This window comes from Pygocentrus nattereri, chromosome 11 (genome assembly GCF_015220715.1).
Source record: "Pygocentrus nattereri isolate fPygNat1 chromosome 11, fPygNat1.pri, whole genome shotgun sequence".
In the NCBI taxonomy this organism is placed as follows: domain Eukaryota; kingdom Metazoa; phylum Chordata; class Actinopteri; order Characiformes; family Serrasalmidae; genus Pygocentrus; species Pygocentrus nattereri.
Window position 1 is genome coordinate 17,824,306 of NC_051221.1, and position 20,284 is coordinate 17,844,589.

The 20,284-nt window shown below is 39.8% G+C and overlaps 1 protein-coding gene across 13 annotated transcripts in view; it reads left to right on the forward strand.

The window, feature by feature from the left end:
* The window catches only part of LOC108430948 (protocadherin alpha-C2-like), a 187,296-nt gene that overhangs the window by 32,097 nt on the left and 134,915 nt on the right, over positions 1 to 20,284 (forward strand). The window contains exons 1-2 of one of the 13 annotated variants that reach the window (XM_017703746.2): positions 13,626 to 16,170; positions 16,629 to 16,715. The exons of 7 other annotated variants lie outside the window; for them this stretch is intronic. In XM_017703746.2, the coding sequence (XP_017559235.1) occupies positions 13,810 to 16,170; positions 16,629 to 16,679 (2,412 nt within the window). In that variant the 5' untranslated portion in view covers positions 13,626 to 13,809 and the 3' untranslated portion in view covers positions 16,680 to 16,715. Of the gene's footprint in view, positions 1 to 3,015; positions 5,501 to 6,313; positions 8,851 to 9,053; positions 11,551 to 13,625; positions 16,171 to 16,628; positions 16,716 to 17,007; positions 19,529 to 20,284 lie in introns of those variants that run through there. 5 more of the 13 variants (XM_037542906.1, XM_037542904.1, XM_037542910.1 and 2 more) reach the window with 5 other exon arrangements.

Consider the following 20,284-nt stretch of genomic DNA (forward strand, 5'->3'; position numbering starts at 1 on the left):
TTCTGTTATCACTGGAATCAAGAATGTATTCCACTGGTTCAATAATCTTGAACTTCTCTTTGAAATATGCTTTTCTCTTAAATGATGTACAAAATGGACTGTCTTCACCAAGTGCAGCACTTACAGTGTTGCCTTTGCACAACTCTTCAGCTAATTTAGCTATTACTTTCTCTTCAGCGGTACAGCCATGTCTCTTAAGATTTACATCAACGATATTCCTTACAACAGGGATAGATGCTACAGATGAAATGGAAGACAGCTCTTCTACAAGCTCATCTATGCACTGGCTTGATACATTGTATATGCTTTCAAGTTTTAGCAGTATGGAACCAACCTTCTTAACAATTGTACTCAACACACCTGCAGCCGACTCAGCAGATTCTTGGACTACTTCTTTCTCATCATCACCTGCAATAGGATTCTGCTCTTTAACTGTTTCATCTTGATCAACATGAGCAATTACCTCTTCTTTAAAATCACTGTACAAATGAGGGGTGTGCTTTCTGTTTTTGTGGGACGCAAATGTTCCATAAACATTTGTCTTGAAGTGACAGTGAGTAAACACACATTGCACTGTTTCATGCTTCTTTAAATGTTGGCCAATATGTGCAAAGTATTCCTTCTCTGTTGAATGAGAGCAAGAGCCACACACTTGGCATGTGAAAAGTACTTGTTCTTCTGGCCTCAGTGATTCTTGTATTGTATGGTACCTTGACATATGTGTATGCAACGCATTCCATGTTTTAAAAGAACATAGGCAGTCTAAATGTGGACAAGGTACTGACTGACTTCGCTGAAATGTGTCATGCACTAGCCTGGAATGCTTTAGGAGGGCACCCTTATTCTGCAGAATGCTGCAACATATCTTACAAGGCCATCTCATGACACCCTAAAAAAATGAAAGAGTGAAGCTTGAGTTATTTTCTTTCATTTAGGTCTGAATACATGTCAGTTGGCACTCTGGAAGAGGCTGTGTTTAGTCTGCACATTAAAAGACAAACTAACTTAGCATAACCAATAATGGGGAAGAGTACATCAACACATTTACTGAATGCAGATCATTGCTGTTCAATGAAAAACATGCATCTCCAAAATAATGACTTTACAGGAGAAGACAAAAATGTTCTTAACTTTGAATGGAAGTTAATCCAAGTCATTTGAAAGCAAGGGGGGGGTGCTGGAACCTATCCCAGCAGTCATCGGGCGGAAGGCAGGATACACCCTGGTCAGGTCTCCAAATTGCACATTAAAAATTAAATATGTGTGTTTATAACAGCCGTCTACGCTCACACATCGAGTCAGCTCGCTAGCATCTAGCTACTTATCTTGCTAGCAAAAACGGCCTCAGCAGACTGAAAATCCAGCCCCCTGCCCACTGAGTTAGCGTTTAGCATTTAGCTACTTAGCTCGCTAGCAAAAACGGTCTCAGCAGACTGAAAATCCACCCCCACCTATCGAGTTAGCGTTTAGCATTTAGCTACCTAGCATGGAAACAAGACTTACCGAAATACTTCTATCCAGAGAAAAGCACATTCATATATATCGATATAGGTTAACTCCTCTGATTACGTTTATGCATAGGAGCACCAAAAAGCACGACATTTAAGGAGCTTATCAACCTTGCAATATAAGCAGAAGGGCTTCAACAGAAAGTCAAATGAGAGGAAAAATAACCTCACAATTTAGAAAGCAAATCAGTAAGCCAGCTATGGCTTTAATGCCGACATAAATCTGCAAATACACTCTTACAAAGTTATTTTACATGTAGAAATTAGGTTATGATATACTAATATTTGAGGTGATAAGAAACTTACCGTATATCAAACGTTTACGATGGCGCCCGTTTCGCAGCTTGCTTTGATTTAAACTGAACGAAAGTAAGTTGCCACGACCTAGTTCACCAATGTTGCTCTGACGTCTAGAAAAATTAAGTAGATTTTGATGAGCTTGTTGAGTTCAGTTTATACTGCAAACTATAGGTTAATTAAGCATAAAAATATTTAGAAACAGCGTAAACATGTTTATTTTGTGTGAATTTTAATGAAATTTTAAGTATAATTTGCTTTGAGTCAGAATCAGTTTTACAGTGTTTGGTGCACTGTTGTATTCAGCTTTTATTGATTGCACTGGACTTTGTATACTATATACATTGTGTCAGCCTCTTTTTTGAATTAGTCTTTGATACTGCGTGTTAGCTAACTATTTCAATAAGAATTCCAAGTGTGTTTTGCCGTTTATGTTTATTTTCCATGACAGACAAATGATCTAATTTCGTCCAATGTGCAATAATATGTAAGTCCAGGAATTTGGATTTTTTGCTTATCTGGAGAGTACAAAAATCAACACAATATCAATAATTTCTTAATTTGTTAATTTGTTTACTTGCTTATTGGGGCAGCTGTTTCATGTCTTAATCCTGCAAATCCTCTCAGTACACCACAGACCAAATCTAGATGTCTTACATCACATTTTTAGTATTTCTAAATGTTGAATATGAGTATATGTACATTTTTATATAAATTCATTTTCGCATGAAACCAACACCTCATCAGAACAGAGTTCATGAAAATCACAGTTTGTTCAACTATACTTGGAACAGAACAACTTTGCATCTATCAGTTTTTTCTTACTACAAAAATAGTTTTAAGACATGTATTAAAATATTAAATAAAAAAATATCATGGTAACGTCCATCCATCCATTTTCCAAGCCGCTTCTCCTTCAGGGTCGTGGATGGTAACGTATTAAAGCAAATTAATTACAGGTATTCTTAACAACAGATATATGAGTTTGTTAAAAAAAGTAAACTTTGGTGTCAGACTTTTTAAAAATGTCGTTTTATTTCAGATAATATGAATTTCATTCATAAATGATATGGTTTTTGTACACCGGACGGTGTCAGTGTAACATAGGAATGGATAATGTATATATGCCTTGCCCACTGGTGTATGATGCGCATGAGCTATCTTGCTCAGAGCAGAGCGCCTCGTAGAGCATGAGAGACGATACGGCTTTTGAACAACACGGCAGCTTTTAGAATGGCACATAAACATGAGCCATTTAGAAAGTCATTTTAGATTTAGTAACTGGAAACGTGTCGCATCGTGTTAGCGGAACTGCTGTAAGTGACACACTGAAGATGGAGAGTGGAGTGCAAGGACGCACATGGAAAATCTGGTGGATTGTTCTGTGTTTTTCTTTGTTTCTGTCCATTTGGGAGCTGGTTTCGGCTCAGATAAGGTACTCTATTCCCGAGGAAGTGAAAGAGGGATCCGTGGTGGGAAATATTGCTAAGGATTTAGGTCTTGATGTGAGTACTTTGGCGAACAGACGGTTCCGTATTGTTTCTGGATCCAAAGATGCTTTTTTCCAGGCTAATCAGAACAATGGCGTCATGCATGTTCAGAGGAAGATCGACAGAGAGGAGCTATGTGACGGAAATAGTGCTTGTTTGATAAACCTGAAAATTGCTGTTGAAAATCCTCTAGAAATTCATCATGTAGTCGTCGAGATAACAGATATTAACGACAATGTTCCCAGTTTTTCCGAAACGCATCAACATTTTCAGATAGCTGAACATACCCCTATAGGAACTAGCTTCCAGCTGCACGCAGCACGCGACCAGGATACAGCGCCGAATTCTATTCGCAATTATAAATTAAGCCAGAATGACAATTTTGAAATTGATACAAAGACCAGTGATGAGGATAAAATACCATTCTTGGTTTTAAGGAAACCGCTTGATCGTGAACAAAAAGCCGATTATCAGCTGCTTGTTACAGCGATAGATGGTGGAAATCCCCCCAAAACAGGTACCCTCAATATTACTGTTAAGGTTCTTGATTCAAATGATAACCGTCCTGTATTCAGTCAAAATACATATTCTGCAACATTACAAGAAAATGCGCCAATTGGCACAATAGTAATTACAGTAAATGCAACTGATCGTGATCAGGGCTCCAACGGTGACATTGAGTACACATTTGCTAAAACTTTAAAGCGTAAAGTTTATGACGTTTTTCAATTAAACGGTATTACAGGAGAAATACGAGTTAAAGGTGAAGTGGACTTCGAGGACACAGAGGTTTATAAACTAGATATTCAGGCTTCGGATAAAGGACAGCCTCCTCTGACGGTAGAGAGCAGAGTAATCATAAAGATTTTAGACATAAATGACAATAAACCAGACATAGAAGTGACGTCACTATCAAATGTCATTGCAGAGGATACTAAACTTGGCACAGCCATCTCTCTCATCAGTGTCTCTGACAAAGATTCTGGAATTAATGGAAAAGTTGTGTGTAGCCTATCAGATGGTATTCCTTTCGAACTGAAACCATCTTTTCAAGATAACATGTATTCATTAGAAACAAAAGAAAAATTAGACCGTGAGATGATATCACATTATGACATCGTTATAACAGCCACAGACTTGGGGAATCCTCCGTTATCCAGCATAAAAACATTGAGTGTAATAGTATCAGATGTAAATGATAACACGCCAGAATTCCCTCAGAGGTCATTTGACCTGTATTTGCAGGAGAATAACACTCCTGGTGCATCCGTATTTTCAGTGAGCGCATTTGACAAAGACTCCGATGACAACGCAGCGATATCATATAACATAATGAGAGGTGATGGAGGACAAAATGATATGGCTTCATTTATAAACATTAATTCTGAAACTGGTGTTATTCATGCTCTCAAAAGTTTCGACTTTGAAACAATCAAAAAGTTCCTGTTCCACGTGCTCGCAACTGACTCTGGAATTCCACCTCTGAGCAGCAACGTCACAGTGAACGTGTTCATTCTGGATCAGAACGACAACGGTCCAGTGATCTTATATCCAGTCAGCTCTAACGGATCTGCTGAAGGTGTGGAGGAGGTTCCCCGCAATGTGAACGCAGGACATGTGGTGACTAAAGTGAGGGCCTATGACGCAGATATAGGATACAACGGCTGGCTATTATTTTCACTGCAGGAAGTGAGCGACCACAGTCTGTTTGGTTTGGACCGCTATACAGGACAGATAAGGACCCTTCGCTCATTCACAGAAACAGACGAGGCTCAGCATAAACTGGTCATACTGGTCAAAGACAATGGCAACGTTTCACTTTCAGCAACAGCGACTGTGATTATTAAAGTTGTGGAGCCCAAAGAGGCTTTTGCAGCTTCTGATGTTAAACACGCAGAAAAAGATGAGGAGGATCGTGACGTCACATTTTATCTGATCATCACTCTGGGCTCAGTTTCAGTGCTTTTTATCATCAGTATCATTGTACTGATTGTAATGCAGTGCTCCAAATCTACAGATTATACCTCCAAGTACTTACAGGATACTAATTATGATGGAACGCTGTGTCACAGCATCCAGTACAGATCAGGAGATAAACGGTACATGTTAGTTGGACCCAGAATGAGTATCGGTTCTACTATAGTCCCGGGCAGTAATGGGAATACTCTAGTGGTACCAGATCGCAGGAGGAGAACTTCTGGAGAGGTGAGACTTGGCCTTCATATTCTTTCCATCTGCATTTTCTCAAAATATAATGATTGTGTATACACTATCAAGGTTTCAGGCAAAATTCCACTGCTGTTAGAAAACTTTTCAATGTTGTTTCACCAATTATTTCATTTTATATAGAACAGGAAAAAAGTGGTTTTGGCCAACCTTGCTTCTGTCCCTATCCCGTTCACACACACGCCTATACATCATGAATAATTCAACAAAGTAGCGCGTGAGTAATTTTGTGTAGACACGTATGAACGTAAGTATGGATTTTATAAGATTGTAAGGTTTGAAATTTTATATAGATACGTTTGCAATATCATGAAATCTTGATTGTTTCACCTGTTATTGGACTTCCTGTGTGCGATTATATTCTGATTAGTATGAGCAGTGAGGACACTAACTGGATAGCATTGGCTGAATTGTGACTTTGCTTGAGATTTTCATGCATCCAGTCCTATTTATATTGTTGCTAGCTTGTCGCACCAAAATATAAACACTATTTGTTTATATATGTATGTATGTATTTATTTGGTGTATTTCAGAACTTCGTTTTAAGAGGTCAGTGAAGAAGTATTTGCTCATTCTTTCTTCTTCTTGACAAAAAATTACTTGATTAGCATATGTGGCCAACGATGCTGTATTTTTGACTAAAGGTGAACTTGCTGACTGTGTTTAGGTATAAAACTTCACGAAACTAAAGATATCATTAAAATCGCTTGGTGTCAGTGGAACACAAGGAAACACCGACGTTTTGGTCCTGCCCCTTTTTTCTGAGGCTGTGCAGGGCTGTTTTGTTCACTGCAAGGCGATGGCGATGTGCTGCTTTTACATCAGCGATGGGTCATTTCTTTGAGCTTTGTATTTGTTTTTCTTAACAGTCCAAATGTAGCATGTTGCGCACGTTCAGTCAAATACTGGTGTAAAGAGACTACAGTGATTTCTTTGGCATTTAAACGGAAGCTTAATTTTCGTTAACGATGGATAACAACAGACAAAGGCGCAGGTGGGAGTACTGGTGGATTGTCCTACAGATCTGTTTGCTGTTGTGCTTCGTGGAGCACGTTTCGACTCAGATAAGGTACTCGATTCCGGAGGAGGTAAAAGAGGGATACACTGTCGGAAATATTGCCAAGGATTTGGGTCTCGATATCAGTACTTTGGTAGAGAGACGATTTCGGATTGTTTCAGGGTCGAATGACGCTCTTTTCCAGGTAAACGAGAACAATGGTGTTTTGTTCGTTGGTAAGAAAATTGACAGAGAGGAGCTATGTGATAAAATGAAAGCTTGCACATTAAACTTGAAAATCGTTGTTGAGAATCCGCTAGAAATACATTATATTGAAGTAGAAGTAGCTGATGTTAATGACAATTCTCCCATTTTTCCAGAAACCAAAATATATTTAGAAATACCTGAAAATACTCTACCAGGGGCACGATTTGAACTACCAGCGGCACGTGACCTGGATGCTGGAATAAATTCTGTTCGGTCCTATAAACTAGGTCAAAATGAACATTTTCAGTTGCAGTTGAGAGACGGTGATGACGAGGATAAAATTGTGTTTTTGGTTATTCAGAAACAGTTAGACAGAGAGCAATATAACAAACATACATTATTATTGACAGCATTTGATGGAGGAAATCCTCCCAAATCTGGCACTTTAAACATCACAGTTTCAGTTAGTGATATTAACGACAACAGACCTATATTCACCCAGGAAATATATACAGTTATGTTAAACGAAAATGCACCAATTGGTACTGTTATTACTGCTGTTAATGCCAGTGATGCAGACGATGGTTTAAATGGAGAACTGGAGTATGCGCTCAGGAGATCCTCAAAAAGTAAAATAAATGACGTATTTCGTTTAAATAGTGTTACTGGAGAGATTAGCGTGAAAGGAAATATTGACTATGAGGAAGACGAGGTGTACAGGTTAAATGTACAAGCCACTGATAAGGGACAGCCACCAATGACTGTGGATTGTAGAGTTGTCATAAAGGTTATAGATATGAATGATAATAAACCTGAAATTGATGTTACATCATTGTCTAAAATGGTTCTAGAGGATTCCAAACGCGGAACAGTGGTTGCTCTCGTTAGTGTTACTGATAAAGATTCCGGCCTCAATGGCAAGGTAATTTGTAGCCTTTCAGATAATGTACCATTTGAATTGAAACCATCATTAAAAGGCAATATGTATTCATTAGTGACCAAAGATTTTTTAGACAGAGAAGTGGTGTCACATTATGACATTACTATAACAGCAACAGACTTAGGTCAACCCCCACAATTCACTAACAAAATAATACGAGTGCAAGTTGCTGACGTGAACGATAACAGCCCGGAATTCTCTCAGAATCCTCTTGAACTTTATTTGTTGGAAAATAACTCACCCGGGTCAGACATATACTCTGTTAGCGCTACTGACAAAGATTTAAATGAAAACGCAGCAATCAGTTATTCCATTATCAGAGGACAAGCGACACAGAACGACATGACGTCATTTATCAATGTTAATGCTGAAACTGGACAGATATATGCTTTAAAACATTTCGACTTTGAAACGATCAAAACGTTTCAGTTCCACGTGCTCGCTACTGACTCTGGAACTCCAGCTCTGAGCAGCAACGTCACAGTGAACGTGTTCATTCTGGATCAGAACGACAACGTTCCAGTGATCTTATATCCAGTCAGCTCTAACGGATCTGCTGAAGGTGTGGAGGAGGTTCCCCGCAATGTGAACGCAGGACATTTGGTGACTAAAGTGAGAGCCTATGACGCAGATATAGGATACAATGGCTGGCTATTATTTTCACTGCAGGAAGTGAGCGACCACAGTCTGTTTGGTTTGGACCGCTATACAGGACAGATAAGGACCCTTCGCTCATTCACAGAAACAGACGAGGCTCAGCATAAACTGGTCATACTGGTCAAAGACAATGGCAACGTTTCACTTTCAGCAACAGCGACTGTGATTATCAAAGTTGTGGAGCCCAAAGAGGCTTTTGCAGCTTCTGATGTTAAACACGCAGTAAAAGACGAGGAGGACAGTGACGTCACATTTTATCTGATCATCACTCTGGGATCAGTTTCAGTGCTTTTTGTTATCAGTATCATTGTGCTGATTGTAATGCAGTGCTCCAAATCTACAGACTATTCCTCCAAGTACTTACAGGATGCTAATTATGATGGAACACTGTGTCACAGCATCCAGTACAGATCAGGAGATAAACGGTACATGTTAGTTGGACCCAGAATGAGTATCGGTTCTACTATAGTCCCGGGAAGCAATGGAAATACTTTGACTGTGAGCAAAAGACGACAGTCGACGCTTGAGGTGAGTTTTTCAAGATTTATTCATTTATTTATTTAGTTATTCTCAGAGTTCCAAAATTAAAGAAATAGCTGACTAAATAACATGATAACTTGATAAGAGCCCACTTGGTATCGCTGCTTTCCAGGTTATATTTGACATAGCACAAACACGAGCTTGTGTTTAATGCCCCTCCCTCCTTTTCGCATGCGCACTGAGATGACTGCGATGTTGTATCTCGAGGCTTAAGCAGCGGCTCGACAAATCGGTGAATACATGTTTTTAACAGTGTTTTGAATGTCGGGGACTTCATAGGAACAATACCGTTCGTTGGAAAATAAGAAATCAATTTGCGATGGTGCGAATGAAATTGATTTTTTCATCATGACAGCTACACCAAAACCGTTTCTGCATTGTTTTTTTCTGTTGTCCTTTTGTGGCGGATGCCTGGCTCAGATTCGCTACTCTATCGCCGAGGAATCTAAACCAGGATCTGTTGTGGGAAATATTGCAAAGGATTTGGGGTTTGACCTGGATAAACTTAAAGAGCGACGTTTTCGGATTGTCTCCGCATCAAATGATCGCTTCCTCCAGATAAACCAGGACAATGGAGCCCTATACGTGAGTGGAAAAATCGACAGGGAGGAGCTTTGTGAGAAAAGCAGCGTGTGTTCAGTGAATCTTAAAACTGTGGCTGAAAATCCACTAGAGGTTCATTACATAGAGGTAGAAATTAGAGACATCAACGATCATTCTCCTAGCTTTCCTGTGCGGGAGAAATATTTAGAAATATCTGAAAATGCAGTGCCCCAAAGTACACGAGTCCCTTTGGACGCTGCTCGTGATTTAGACGCTGGTGTGAATTCTCTGCATAAGTACATTCTCAGCCCGAACAGTCACTTTGAATTAGATGTGAAAACTCGTGGAGAAGACAAAATTCCTTTCTTGATTTTGAAAAAGCCTCTAGACAGAGAACAGAATTCCCAATTGAATCTAACCCTGACAGCATATGATGGAGGAAAGCCCGAAAGATTCGGATCAGTAAACATTGTCATCACTGTCCTTGACATTAATGATAACGCCCCAGTTTTTGAACGTCAGGTGTATACTGTAACAGTGGAGGAAAATATTTCCTTTGGTATGTCTGTGGTAAAAGTACACGCTTCGGATGTAGATGAGGGTGCAAACGGTCAAGTTACTTACGCCTTTGACAAAAGTCTCATGAACAAAGCATTTGATAAGTTTGAAATAGATGCTGACACAGGTGAGATAACAGTAAAAGGACTTATAGACTTTGAGGAACAAAGTGTATACGAAATAGACATTCAAGCATCGGACAAAGGTCCTGTCGTTTTAATAGGCCACTGCAGTGTTGTCATTAATGTAAAGGATGTAAATGATAATGTACCTGAAATAGATATGACCTCGCTCTCCAGTCAGATACCAGAGGACTCGAATCCAGGTGCAGCCATAGCGCTTATTAGTGCATCTGACAGAGATTCGGGTGAGAATGGCATAGTGATATGTAGACTTGTAGGTGACTTCCCTTTTGAGCTGAAACCTTCTTTCCAGAAGAGTATGTACTCTCTAGCCACTAAGTATCGCCTAGATAGAGAGACTGTGTCTACATACTCAATAACTATAATGTGCTCAGACAGAGGTGAGCCATGTTTATCCTCAGAGAAGACGATAAATGTTGATATTGCAGATGTGAATGACAACAATCCAGTATTTACCCAAAACCCATATACGTTTTATATTGCTGAAAACAATACTCCAGGCGCATCCATATTCTGTCTTAGTGCTTTTGATGTTGACCAAAATGAAAACGCTCAAATAACTTACCACATTTCAAAAGATGAAAGCTTCGAGCCAACCATAGTTTCCTTTCTTAATATAAATTCTGAAGACGGCAATGTCTATGCGCTTAAAAGTTTTGATTTTGAAACAGTCAAAATGTTCCAGTTCCGCGTGCTCGCTACTGATTCTGGAACTCCAGCACTGAGCAGCAACGTCACAGTGAATGTGTTCATTTTAGATCAGAACGACAACGTTCCAGTGATCTTATATCCAGTCAGCTCTAACGGATCTGCTGAAGGTGTGAAGGAGGTTCCCCGCAATGTGAACGCAGGACATTTGGTGACTAAAGTGAGAGCCTATGACGCAGATATAGGATACAATGGCTGGCTATTATTTTCACTGCAGGAAGTGAGCGACCACAGTCTGTTTGGTTTGGACCGCTATACAGGACAGATAAGGACCCTTCGCTCATTCACAGAAACAGACGAGGCTCAGCATAAACTGGTCATACTGGTCAAAGACAATGGCAACGTTTCACTTTCAGCAACAGCGACTGTGATTATCAAAGTTGTGGAGCCCAAAGAGGCTTTTGCAGCTTCTGATGTTAAAAGCACAGTGAACGATGAGGAGGGTAATACTGTTACATTTTATCTGATCATCACTCTGGGCTCAGTTTCAGTGCTTTTTATCATCAGTATCATTGTGCTGATTGTAATGCAGTGCTCCAAATCTACAGACTATTCCTCCAAGTACTTACAAGATACTAATTATGATGGAACACTGTGTCACAGCATCCAGTACAGATCAGGAGATAAACGGTACATGTTAGTTGGACCCAGAATGAGTATCGGTTCTACTATAGTCCCGGGCAGTAATGGGAATACTTTAGTGGTACCAGATCGCCGGAGGAGAACGTCTGGAGAGGTAAGTCAGTGATCCATGTTTTTATTTTTTCTGATGTTTAAGGTTTTACACGCACCTCCCATTTTAATAACACTTTGGATTTTAATAAGTCATGCTGTGCCCGAAAGTCTTATTTTCAGTCCTTAATTACAACCAAGTACAAACGTAAGTTGAAATGAAGTAAACAGACATATGCCATTGAACGTCTAATTGCGAGTCGACCGCTATCCGTGGTGCTGAACATCGCTGGGTTCTATTTTGAGTGACATACTCTGTATTTTTTCCTTTTTGTCTCTTGCTGTAACGTACGTACATGAATTATAACACTGTTTATTCATGAACTTCGATTCTACTCGTTTCTACTTAAACATGTGAGGTGTTTACTGGACAAAAATGCTGTGAAATGCACCGAAAGGAACCTATTCAGGTTGTAATAAGTTTTTTGTTCACAAGGTATCAGTGTGAAACCAGATTGAGGTTCGTAACGTGGTGATAATTTTGTGTGCGCCATTTAGGATTTCTTGTGGGTAGTGATCACCAGTGGTGCTGGAGGAACGTCACGTTGGTTTTTCTCTGCATCGTATTTTTAATTATGTTTTTATATTGTGATTAACTATACAATTTTGCCTGGTGTCATGTGGATGCAGGCGTAATACCCGTCTGTTGGCGGTGGTTTTAAGTGTAGCAACGTTGTTTTATTTACAAAATGAAACAAAGAGAGCGCGAGTCATGGAGGAGCCTGCATTTGAGACTTTCATTACTGAAATCAAACTTTCATTACTGCATCGCTGTTTTTTGGGAGTGTGGTGTTGGCACAGATACGATATTCCGTTTCTGAGGAACGAAACGATGGTGCTGTGGTTGGAAACATTGCAAAGGACTTGGGAATTGATTACAGAACCCTAAAGGAACGAGGATTTCGTATCGTATCAACCACTGGAGAGTCACTGTTTAAGGTAAATCAAGGTGATGGAGTTTTATACTTGAACGGAAATATAGATCGAGAGCAGGTTTGTGAGAAGGTTTGTGAGAAGGTTTGTCCAACGTTTCACTTTCAGCAACAGCGACTGTGATTATCAAAGTTGTGGAGCCCAAAGAGGCTTTTGCAGCTTCTGATGTTAAACACACAGTAAAAAACGAGGAGGACAATGACGTCACATTTGATCTGATCATCACTCTGGGATCAGTTTCAGTGCTTTTTGTCATCAGTATCATTGTGCTGATTGTAATGCAGTGCTCCAAATCTACAGACTGTTCCTCCAAGTACTTACAAGATACTAATTATGATGGAACACTGTGTCACAGCATCCAGTACAGATCAGGAGATAAACGGTACATGTTAGTTGGACCCAGAATGAGTATCAGTTCTACTATAGTCCCGGGCAGTAATGGGAATACTCTAGTGGTACCAGATCGCAGGAGGAGAACTTCTGGAGAGGTAAGAAATTCGCAGTTTTTGATATAAAATCTAAAATTGTACATTGAAGATATGTTATTTTCCTCTTGTAAAGAAATCATTTTGATGAGTGGACTACTTAAAATTCTGTTCATGGAGTTTAAATATATGGATATGATTTTTAATATTTTTGTATAAATTGCTGGTTACGTCAGTAATTTATCACTCTGAATATCGCATTTCCTCCCTGTTTTTGCAAACCACGTACCAAACGAAATTGGGGCAGTATATGAAATGCAAATAATACAGCCATCAGTGGTTAGTAAACTGTGTTTGACCTGTAATAAATTGAAGACGTTACAAAACACATTTTTTTTTCATATGAACTTCGTTATTTTTTTTATAAATATCCTAAATGTTAATACAATCATGGAATTACTTTTATTGTAGTATTTACCGTTATCGAAACAAGTTTAGCTTCAGAATATGTCATTTGTGGGTACTAAGTAACAGTCCTTAAATCTGTCCATAAATGAGTCCCTCCTTCAGCACTCTGACGAATAAGGCCACAAAGTCTACACTTTGTAGTTCTAAAAAGAAACGTGAATCGTTGACTGTCAAAATGCAATAAATATTTAGCTCACGAGGTGTCAGTGCAAAGCCACCTTATGATTTCAGACGTGTAAATCCCATCCCGCCCCTCCACTTACCCCGTGCCTTCATTTTTACCCAAGCTGTTCTGCTGATAACACGGAACTGCATGTCGTTTTTCCTACACTTATCGTAAAGGTTCACGGTTACTTTTCTGCAGTATTGTGGCTACAGAACGAATATTCATGGCGCAGTAGCAGTATTTTGGTGGTCGCCGTTGTGCTAACAGCAAAATGGAACAAAGGGGACGCGCATTATGGCGGGGGCTGTACGTAAGATTCTCTTTGCTGGCTGTTTTGCTGTTGTTCGGGAGAGCGGTTTGGGCACAGATACGATATTCCATTCCAGAAGAGCAGAAAGACGGGACTATGATAGGAAATATCGCAAGGGATTTAGGAATTGATCGTAGAATCTTAAAGGATCGAGGATTTCGGATTGTGTCAAGCTCTGGAGAGTCGCTGTTCAAGGTAAACCAAGATGATGGAGGGCTGTATGTAAATGGAAAAATAGACCGTGAGGAGCTTTGCGAAAGAAGCAGCACTTGTTTGATAAAAGTAAAAATCGCACTTGAAAATCCTTTGGAGATCCACTACGTAACAGTAGAAATTCTGGATATAAACGACCATGCTCCGACTTTCAACCAAAAAGAAAAGCATTTAGAAATATGGGAGTCTGCTGTACCTGGTGCGAAATTCCAGCTCCAGGCCGCTCAGGACCCTGATAGCGGAATCAATTCAATTCAGAATTATAAACTGAGTCACAACGATCATTTTCGTCTAGATGTGAAGGACCGTGAAGAAGATGGTAAAATTCCCTTTTTGGTTTTACAAAAGCCGTTAGACAGGGAGGCTGCGAGAAACATTAAATTGTTAATAACTGCTGTAGATGGCGGAAAACCGCCCAGATCTGGAACAATGGAGATACTCATAGATGTGTTGGATATAAATGATAACGCGCCAGTTTTCACTAAAGATGACTATACTGTTATGATCCATGAGAACGCACCTAAAGGTACTACAGTAATACAAGTCAACGCTACAGATCTGGATGAAGGCTCGAATGGTGAGGTAGTCTATTCAATAGGTAATGTAAAAAATCAAATACGTGAACTTTTTGAAATAAATCCAATCACTGGTGAAATTATTGTGAAGGGCCTCTTAGATTTTGAAGCCAAAGATAAGTATGAGATCGATATCCAAGCATCTGACAAAGGACTTGTACCAATGATATCAGATAAAAGTGTCATCATAAAGATTGTAGATGTAAATGATAATAAGCCAGAGATAGAAGTGACATCGTTTTCAAGCGCAATTCCAGAAGATTCCAGAACTGGAACTACTATTGCTTTAATAAGCGTGTCTGATTTAGATTCTGGAATGAACGGAAAAGTTTACTGTTCGATACACAATGGCACACCTTTCAAACTATTCCCATCATCACACGACAATGTTTACTCATTAGTCACAGAGATATCGCTTGATAGAGAAAAGACATCTCAATATAACATTACCTTGCTTGCAAACGACGCAGGAGTACCCTCTCTGTCCTCAGTGAAAACTATAACTGTTCAGGTATCAGATGTCAATGACAACAGTCCACAGTTTTTGTTCTCGCCTTATACGTTTTATATAATGGAAAACAATACTCCGGGCAAATCCGTATTTTCTGTGACTGCTTCTGACGGGGACTCAAATGAAAATGCAATAGTCAGCTATCAGATATGGAGAGATATCAGTGAGGAAAATACATATACATCTTTTATCAATATTAATTCTGAAAACGGAGAAATCTACGCGCTGAAAAGTTTCGACTTCGAAATGATTAAAACGTTCCAGTTCAAAGTAATTGCAACAGACTGTGGAACTCCAGCACTGAGCAGCAACGTGACAGTGAACGTGTTCATTCTGGATCAGAACGACAACGTTCCAGTGATCTTATATCCAGTCAGCTCTAACGGATCTGCTGAAGGTGTGGAGGAGGTTCCCCGCAATGTGAACGCAGGACATTTGGTGACTAAAGTGAGAGCCTATGACGCAGATATAGGATACAACGGCTGGCTATTATTTTCACTGCAGGAAGTGAGCGACCACAGTCTGTTTGGTTTGGACCGCTATACAGGACAGATAAGGACGCTTCGCTCATTCACAGAAACAGACGAGGCTCAGCATAAACTGGTCATACTGGTCAAAGACAATGGTAACGTTTCACTTTCAGCAACAGCGACTGTGATTATCAAAGTTGTGGAGCCCAAAGAGGCTTTTGCAGCTTCTGATGTTAAACACGCAGTAAAAGACGAGGAGGACAATGGCGTCACATTTTATCTGATCATCACTCTGGGATCAGTTTCAGTGCTTTTTGTCATCAGTATCATTGTGCTGATTGTAATGCAGTGCTCCAAATCTACAGACTATTCCTCCAAGTACTTACAAGATACTAATTATGATGGAACACTGTGTCACAGCATCCAGTACAGATCAGGAGATAAACGGTACATGTTAGTTGGACCTAGAATGAGTATCGGTTCTACTCTAGTCCCGAGCAGTAATGGGAATACGCTAGTGGTGCCAGATCGCAGGAGGAGAACTTCTGGAGAGGTAAGATTCAGCCAAAAATAATAACTGTCAACAACTTTCAGGTTTAGGCATATTTTATTCTACGTTATGCGTCTGTTTGTGATTCATAAATGGACAATATGAACATTTTACACCACTTACTTGAAACAGAAGGAGATTTTTTTAAAGCATGGAATTAATGTTTCTGTAACATAATGGCTCAGTTAATTGTTGTTTGCTAGTGATCATGGAGGTGATTCATGGTTTTTAAGTTCATTTGTATGGGAAGTGAGTTGTTGAAATTTCGGGCTGTTGCACAAACTAGCGCAACAGTATTTAGATTGAAATACTGCGTGTATGGTTAAAGGTGAAAAATATAAAATACTTTTTTACAATCTATGAATCCTGCTGTAGCAATACCCATTATTAGACCTATCCCACAGTGTTAATGGGCAATGTTTGTGTTATTGCTGTGGTTGCTGTTTGCGTTCTGTTCTCAGTGTGAACTCAAGAAGTTTGCGAATGGGAGCTGTCCAGAAAGATCGTGCTGAATTCCTGATGATCCCAAACTTTTTCCCCATCCCATACACCCCCACCACCACTACTTTAACATATCACAACTGATCCACCACATAAGAACATTGTTTATTTACTGAGCTTCTCGAATTGCAATAATTTTGCAAACAAATGAACGCAAAAAGTGTTAAAAGTGCTTCATGCTTAGCACCCAAGTACTTATCTACATTCAGAACATCATAATGCAATAAACGTTTAGTTCGCGAGATGTCAGTATAAAACTAGAAAAAAAAGGAGCATGACATAGAGGTAGGCTGATTTATTCCCGCCCCTTAGCGTTCTCGTATATGTTATAAATATGGTCGTTCGTGAAGAGGAAACATTGCGTTAGCTTTTACCTCCATGCCATTTTTTGAAACTGGCAAATTGATAACGCTATGGTCATCGCTTATGTGGATATACAGTCAATACGTGCTCAATCGTGTTATTTTTGTCTGTATCGTCGTTGTGAGATCTTAAAATGGAACAAAGGAGATGCGGCTCACTGCTGAAGGCGCGTGTGAAATTTTTCTTCATGGTTGCATCGCTGATGTTTGGGAGAGCGGTTTGGGCACAAGTACGATATTCCGTGTCTGAGGAGCAGAAGGAAGGAACGTTGGTTGGAAATATCGCAAAGGATTTGGGTATTGATCAAAAAACCTTAAAGGACAGAGGATTCCGCATCGTGTCAACCGCGGGAGAGTCGCTGTTTAAGGTAAATCAGAATGACGGAGTGTTGTATGTCCGTGGAAATTTGGACAGAGAGAAGGTGTGCGAGAAAAGCTCACCGTGTTTGATCGATCTGAAAATCGCTCTGGAAAATCCACTGGAGATTCACTATGTGACTGTAGAGATCATAGATGTGAATGATCACGCTCCTTTATTTTCAGAAAAAGAAACGGTTTTTGAGACTTGGGAGTCTGCATTACCTGGGACGCGTTTTCAGCTTCCGGCAGCGCGCGACCCAGACAGTGGATCCAATTCCATTCAAACATATAAACTGAGTCAAAACGATCATTTCCGTCTCGAAGTCAAAGATCGAGGAGAAGTTGGTAAATTCCCCATCCTGGTGTTACAGAAGTCCATAGACAGAGAGGCCGTGCAGAGCATGAAACTGTCATTAACCGCTGTTGATGGTGGAAAACCTGCTAAATCTGGAACGATGGAGATAACTGTTTATGTCTTGGATGTAAATGACAACATGCCCGTTTTTACTAAAGATGTTTATTCAGTAATGTTAAATGAGAACGCACCAATAGGCACCACAGTAATACGCGTGAATGCCACAGATTTGGATGAGGGCCCAAATGGAGAGGTCGTTTATGCCTTTGCTAATAATGTTGACAGTAAATTGCTCAAACTTTTTGATATAGACTCAATCACAGGGGAAATCATTGTAAAGGGAAATATTGATTTTGAGGCTATGAGTATGCATGAAATTGACATCCAAGCCTCAGACAAAGGCATTATACCTCAGACAACAGATAAGAGCGTGACCATAAAAATTGTCGATGTTAATGACAACATGCCAGAGATAGAAGTGGCGTCATTTTCAAACGCCATTTCAGAAGATTCTAGACCAGGCACCACAGTTGCTTTGATAAGTGTATCTGATTTAGACTCTGGACTCAACGGTAAAGTTTTCTGTTTTGTTCCTGATGGTATACCATTTAAACTAATGCCGTCATCCCAAGACAATATTTACTCGTTAGTTACGACGTCGTCTCTTGATAGAGAGGCTAAATATGAGTATGACATTACATTAGTTGCCAAAGACGCAGGGCAGCCACCTTTATCTTCAATGAAAACAATAACTGTCCTGGTATCAGATGTCAATGATAATAGTCCAGAGTTTTCTCTTTCCCCTTACACTTTTTACATTATAGAAAATAATGTTCCAGGAACATCTTTATTCTCTGTCTCGGCTTCTGATCGAGATGCAAATGAAAACGCTGTGATCACTTATGAAATATTACGAGAAAGTGGCGAAGAACACAAATATACATCTTTTGTAAATATAAATTCTGAAAATGGCTGGATTTACGCGCTGAAAAGTTTCGACTTTGAAACAGTCAAAACGTTCCAGTTCCACGTGCTCGCTACAGATTCTGGAACCCCACCTCTGAGCAGCAACGTCACAGTGAACGTGTTCATTCTGGATCAGAACGACAACGTTCCAGTGATCTTATATCCAGTCAACTCTAACGGATCTGCTGAAGGTGTGGAGGAGGTTCCCCGCAATGTGAACGCAGGACATTTGGTGACTAAAGTGAGGGCCTATGACGCAGATATAGGATACAACGGCTGGCTATTATTTTCACTGCAGGAAGTGAGCGACCACAGTCTGTTTGGTTTGGACCGCTATACAGGACAGATAAGGACCCTTCGCTCATTCACAGAAACAGACGAGGCTCAGCATAAACTGGTCATACTGGTCAAAGACAATGGGAACGTTTCACTTTCAGCAACAGCGACTGTGATTATCAAAGTTGTGGAGCCCAAAGAGGCTTTTGCAGCTTCTGATGTTAAACACGCAGTAAAAGACGAGGAGGACAATGACGTCACATTTTATCTGATCATCACTCTGGGATCAGTTTCAGTGCTTTTTGTCATCAGTATCATTGTGCTGATTGTAATGCAGTGCTCCAAATCTACAGACTATTCCTCCAAGTACTTACAAGATACTAATTATGATGGAACACTGTGTCACAGCATCCAGTACAGATCAGGAGATAAACGGTACATGTTAGTTGGACCCAGAATGAGTATCGGTTCTACTATAGTACCGAGCAGTAATGGGAATACTCTAGTGGTGCCAGATCGCAGGAGGAGAACTTCTGGAGAGGTAAGATTCAGCCAAAAATAATAACTGTCAACAACTTTCAGGTTTAGGCATATTTTATTCTACGTTATGCGTCTGTTTGTGATTCATAAATGGACAATCTGAACATTTTACACCACTTACTTGAACCAGAAGGAGATTTTTTTAGGCATGGCATTTAAGGTTTCTGTAACATGATGGCTCAGTTAATTGTTGTTTGCTAGTGATCATGGAGGTGATTCATGGCTTTTAAGTTCATTTGTATGGGAAGTGAGTTGTTGAAATTTTGGGCTGTTGCACAAACTAGCGCAACAGTATTTAGATTGAAATACTGCGTGTATGGTTAAAGGTGAAAAATATAAAATACTTTTTTACAATCTATGAATCCTACTGTAGCAATACTCATTATTAGACCTATCCCACAATGTTAATGGGCAATGTTTGTGTTATTGCTGTGGTTGCTGTTTGCGTGCTGTTCTCAGTGTGCACTCAAGAAGGTTGCGAATGGGAGCTGTCCAGAAAGATCGTGCTGAATTCCTGATGATCCCAAACTTTTTCCCCATCCCATACACCCCCCACCACTACTTTAACATAACACAACTGAACATTGTTTATATTGCAATAATTTTGCAAACAAATGAACGCAAAAAGTGCGAAAAGTGCTTCATGCTTAGCACCCAAGTACTTATCTACATTCAGAACATCATAATGCAATAAACGTTTAGTTCGCGAGATGTCAGTATAAAACTAGAAAAAAAAGGAGCATGACATAGAGGTAGG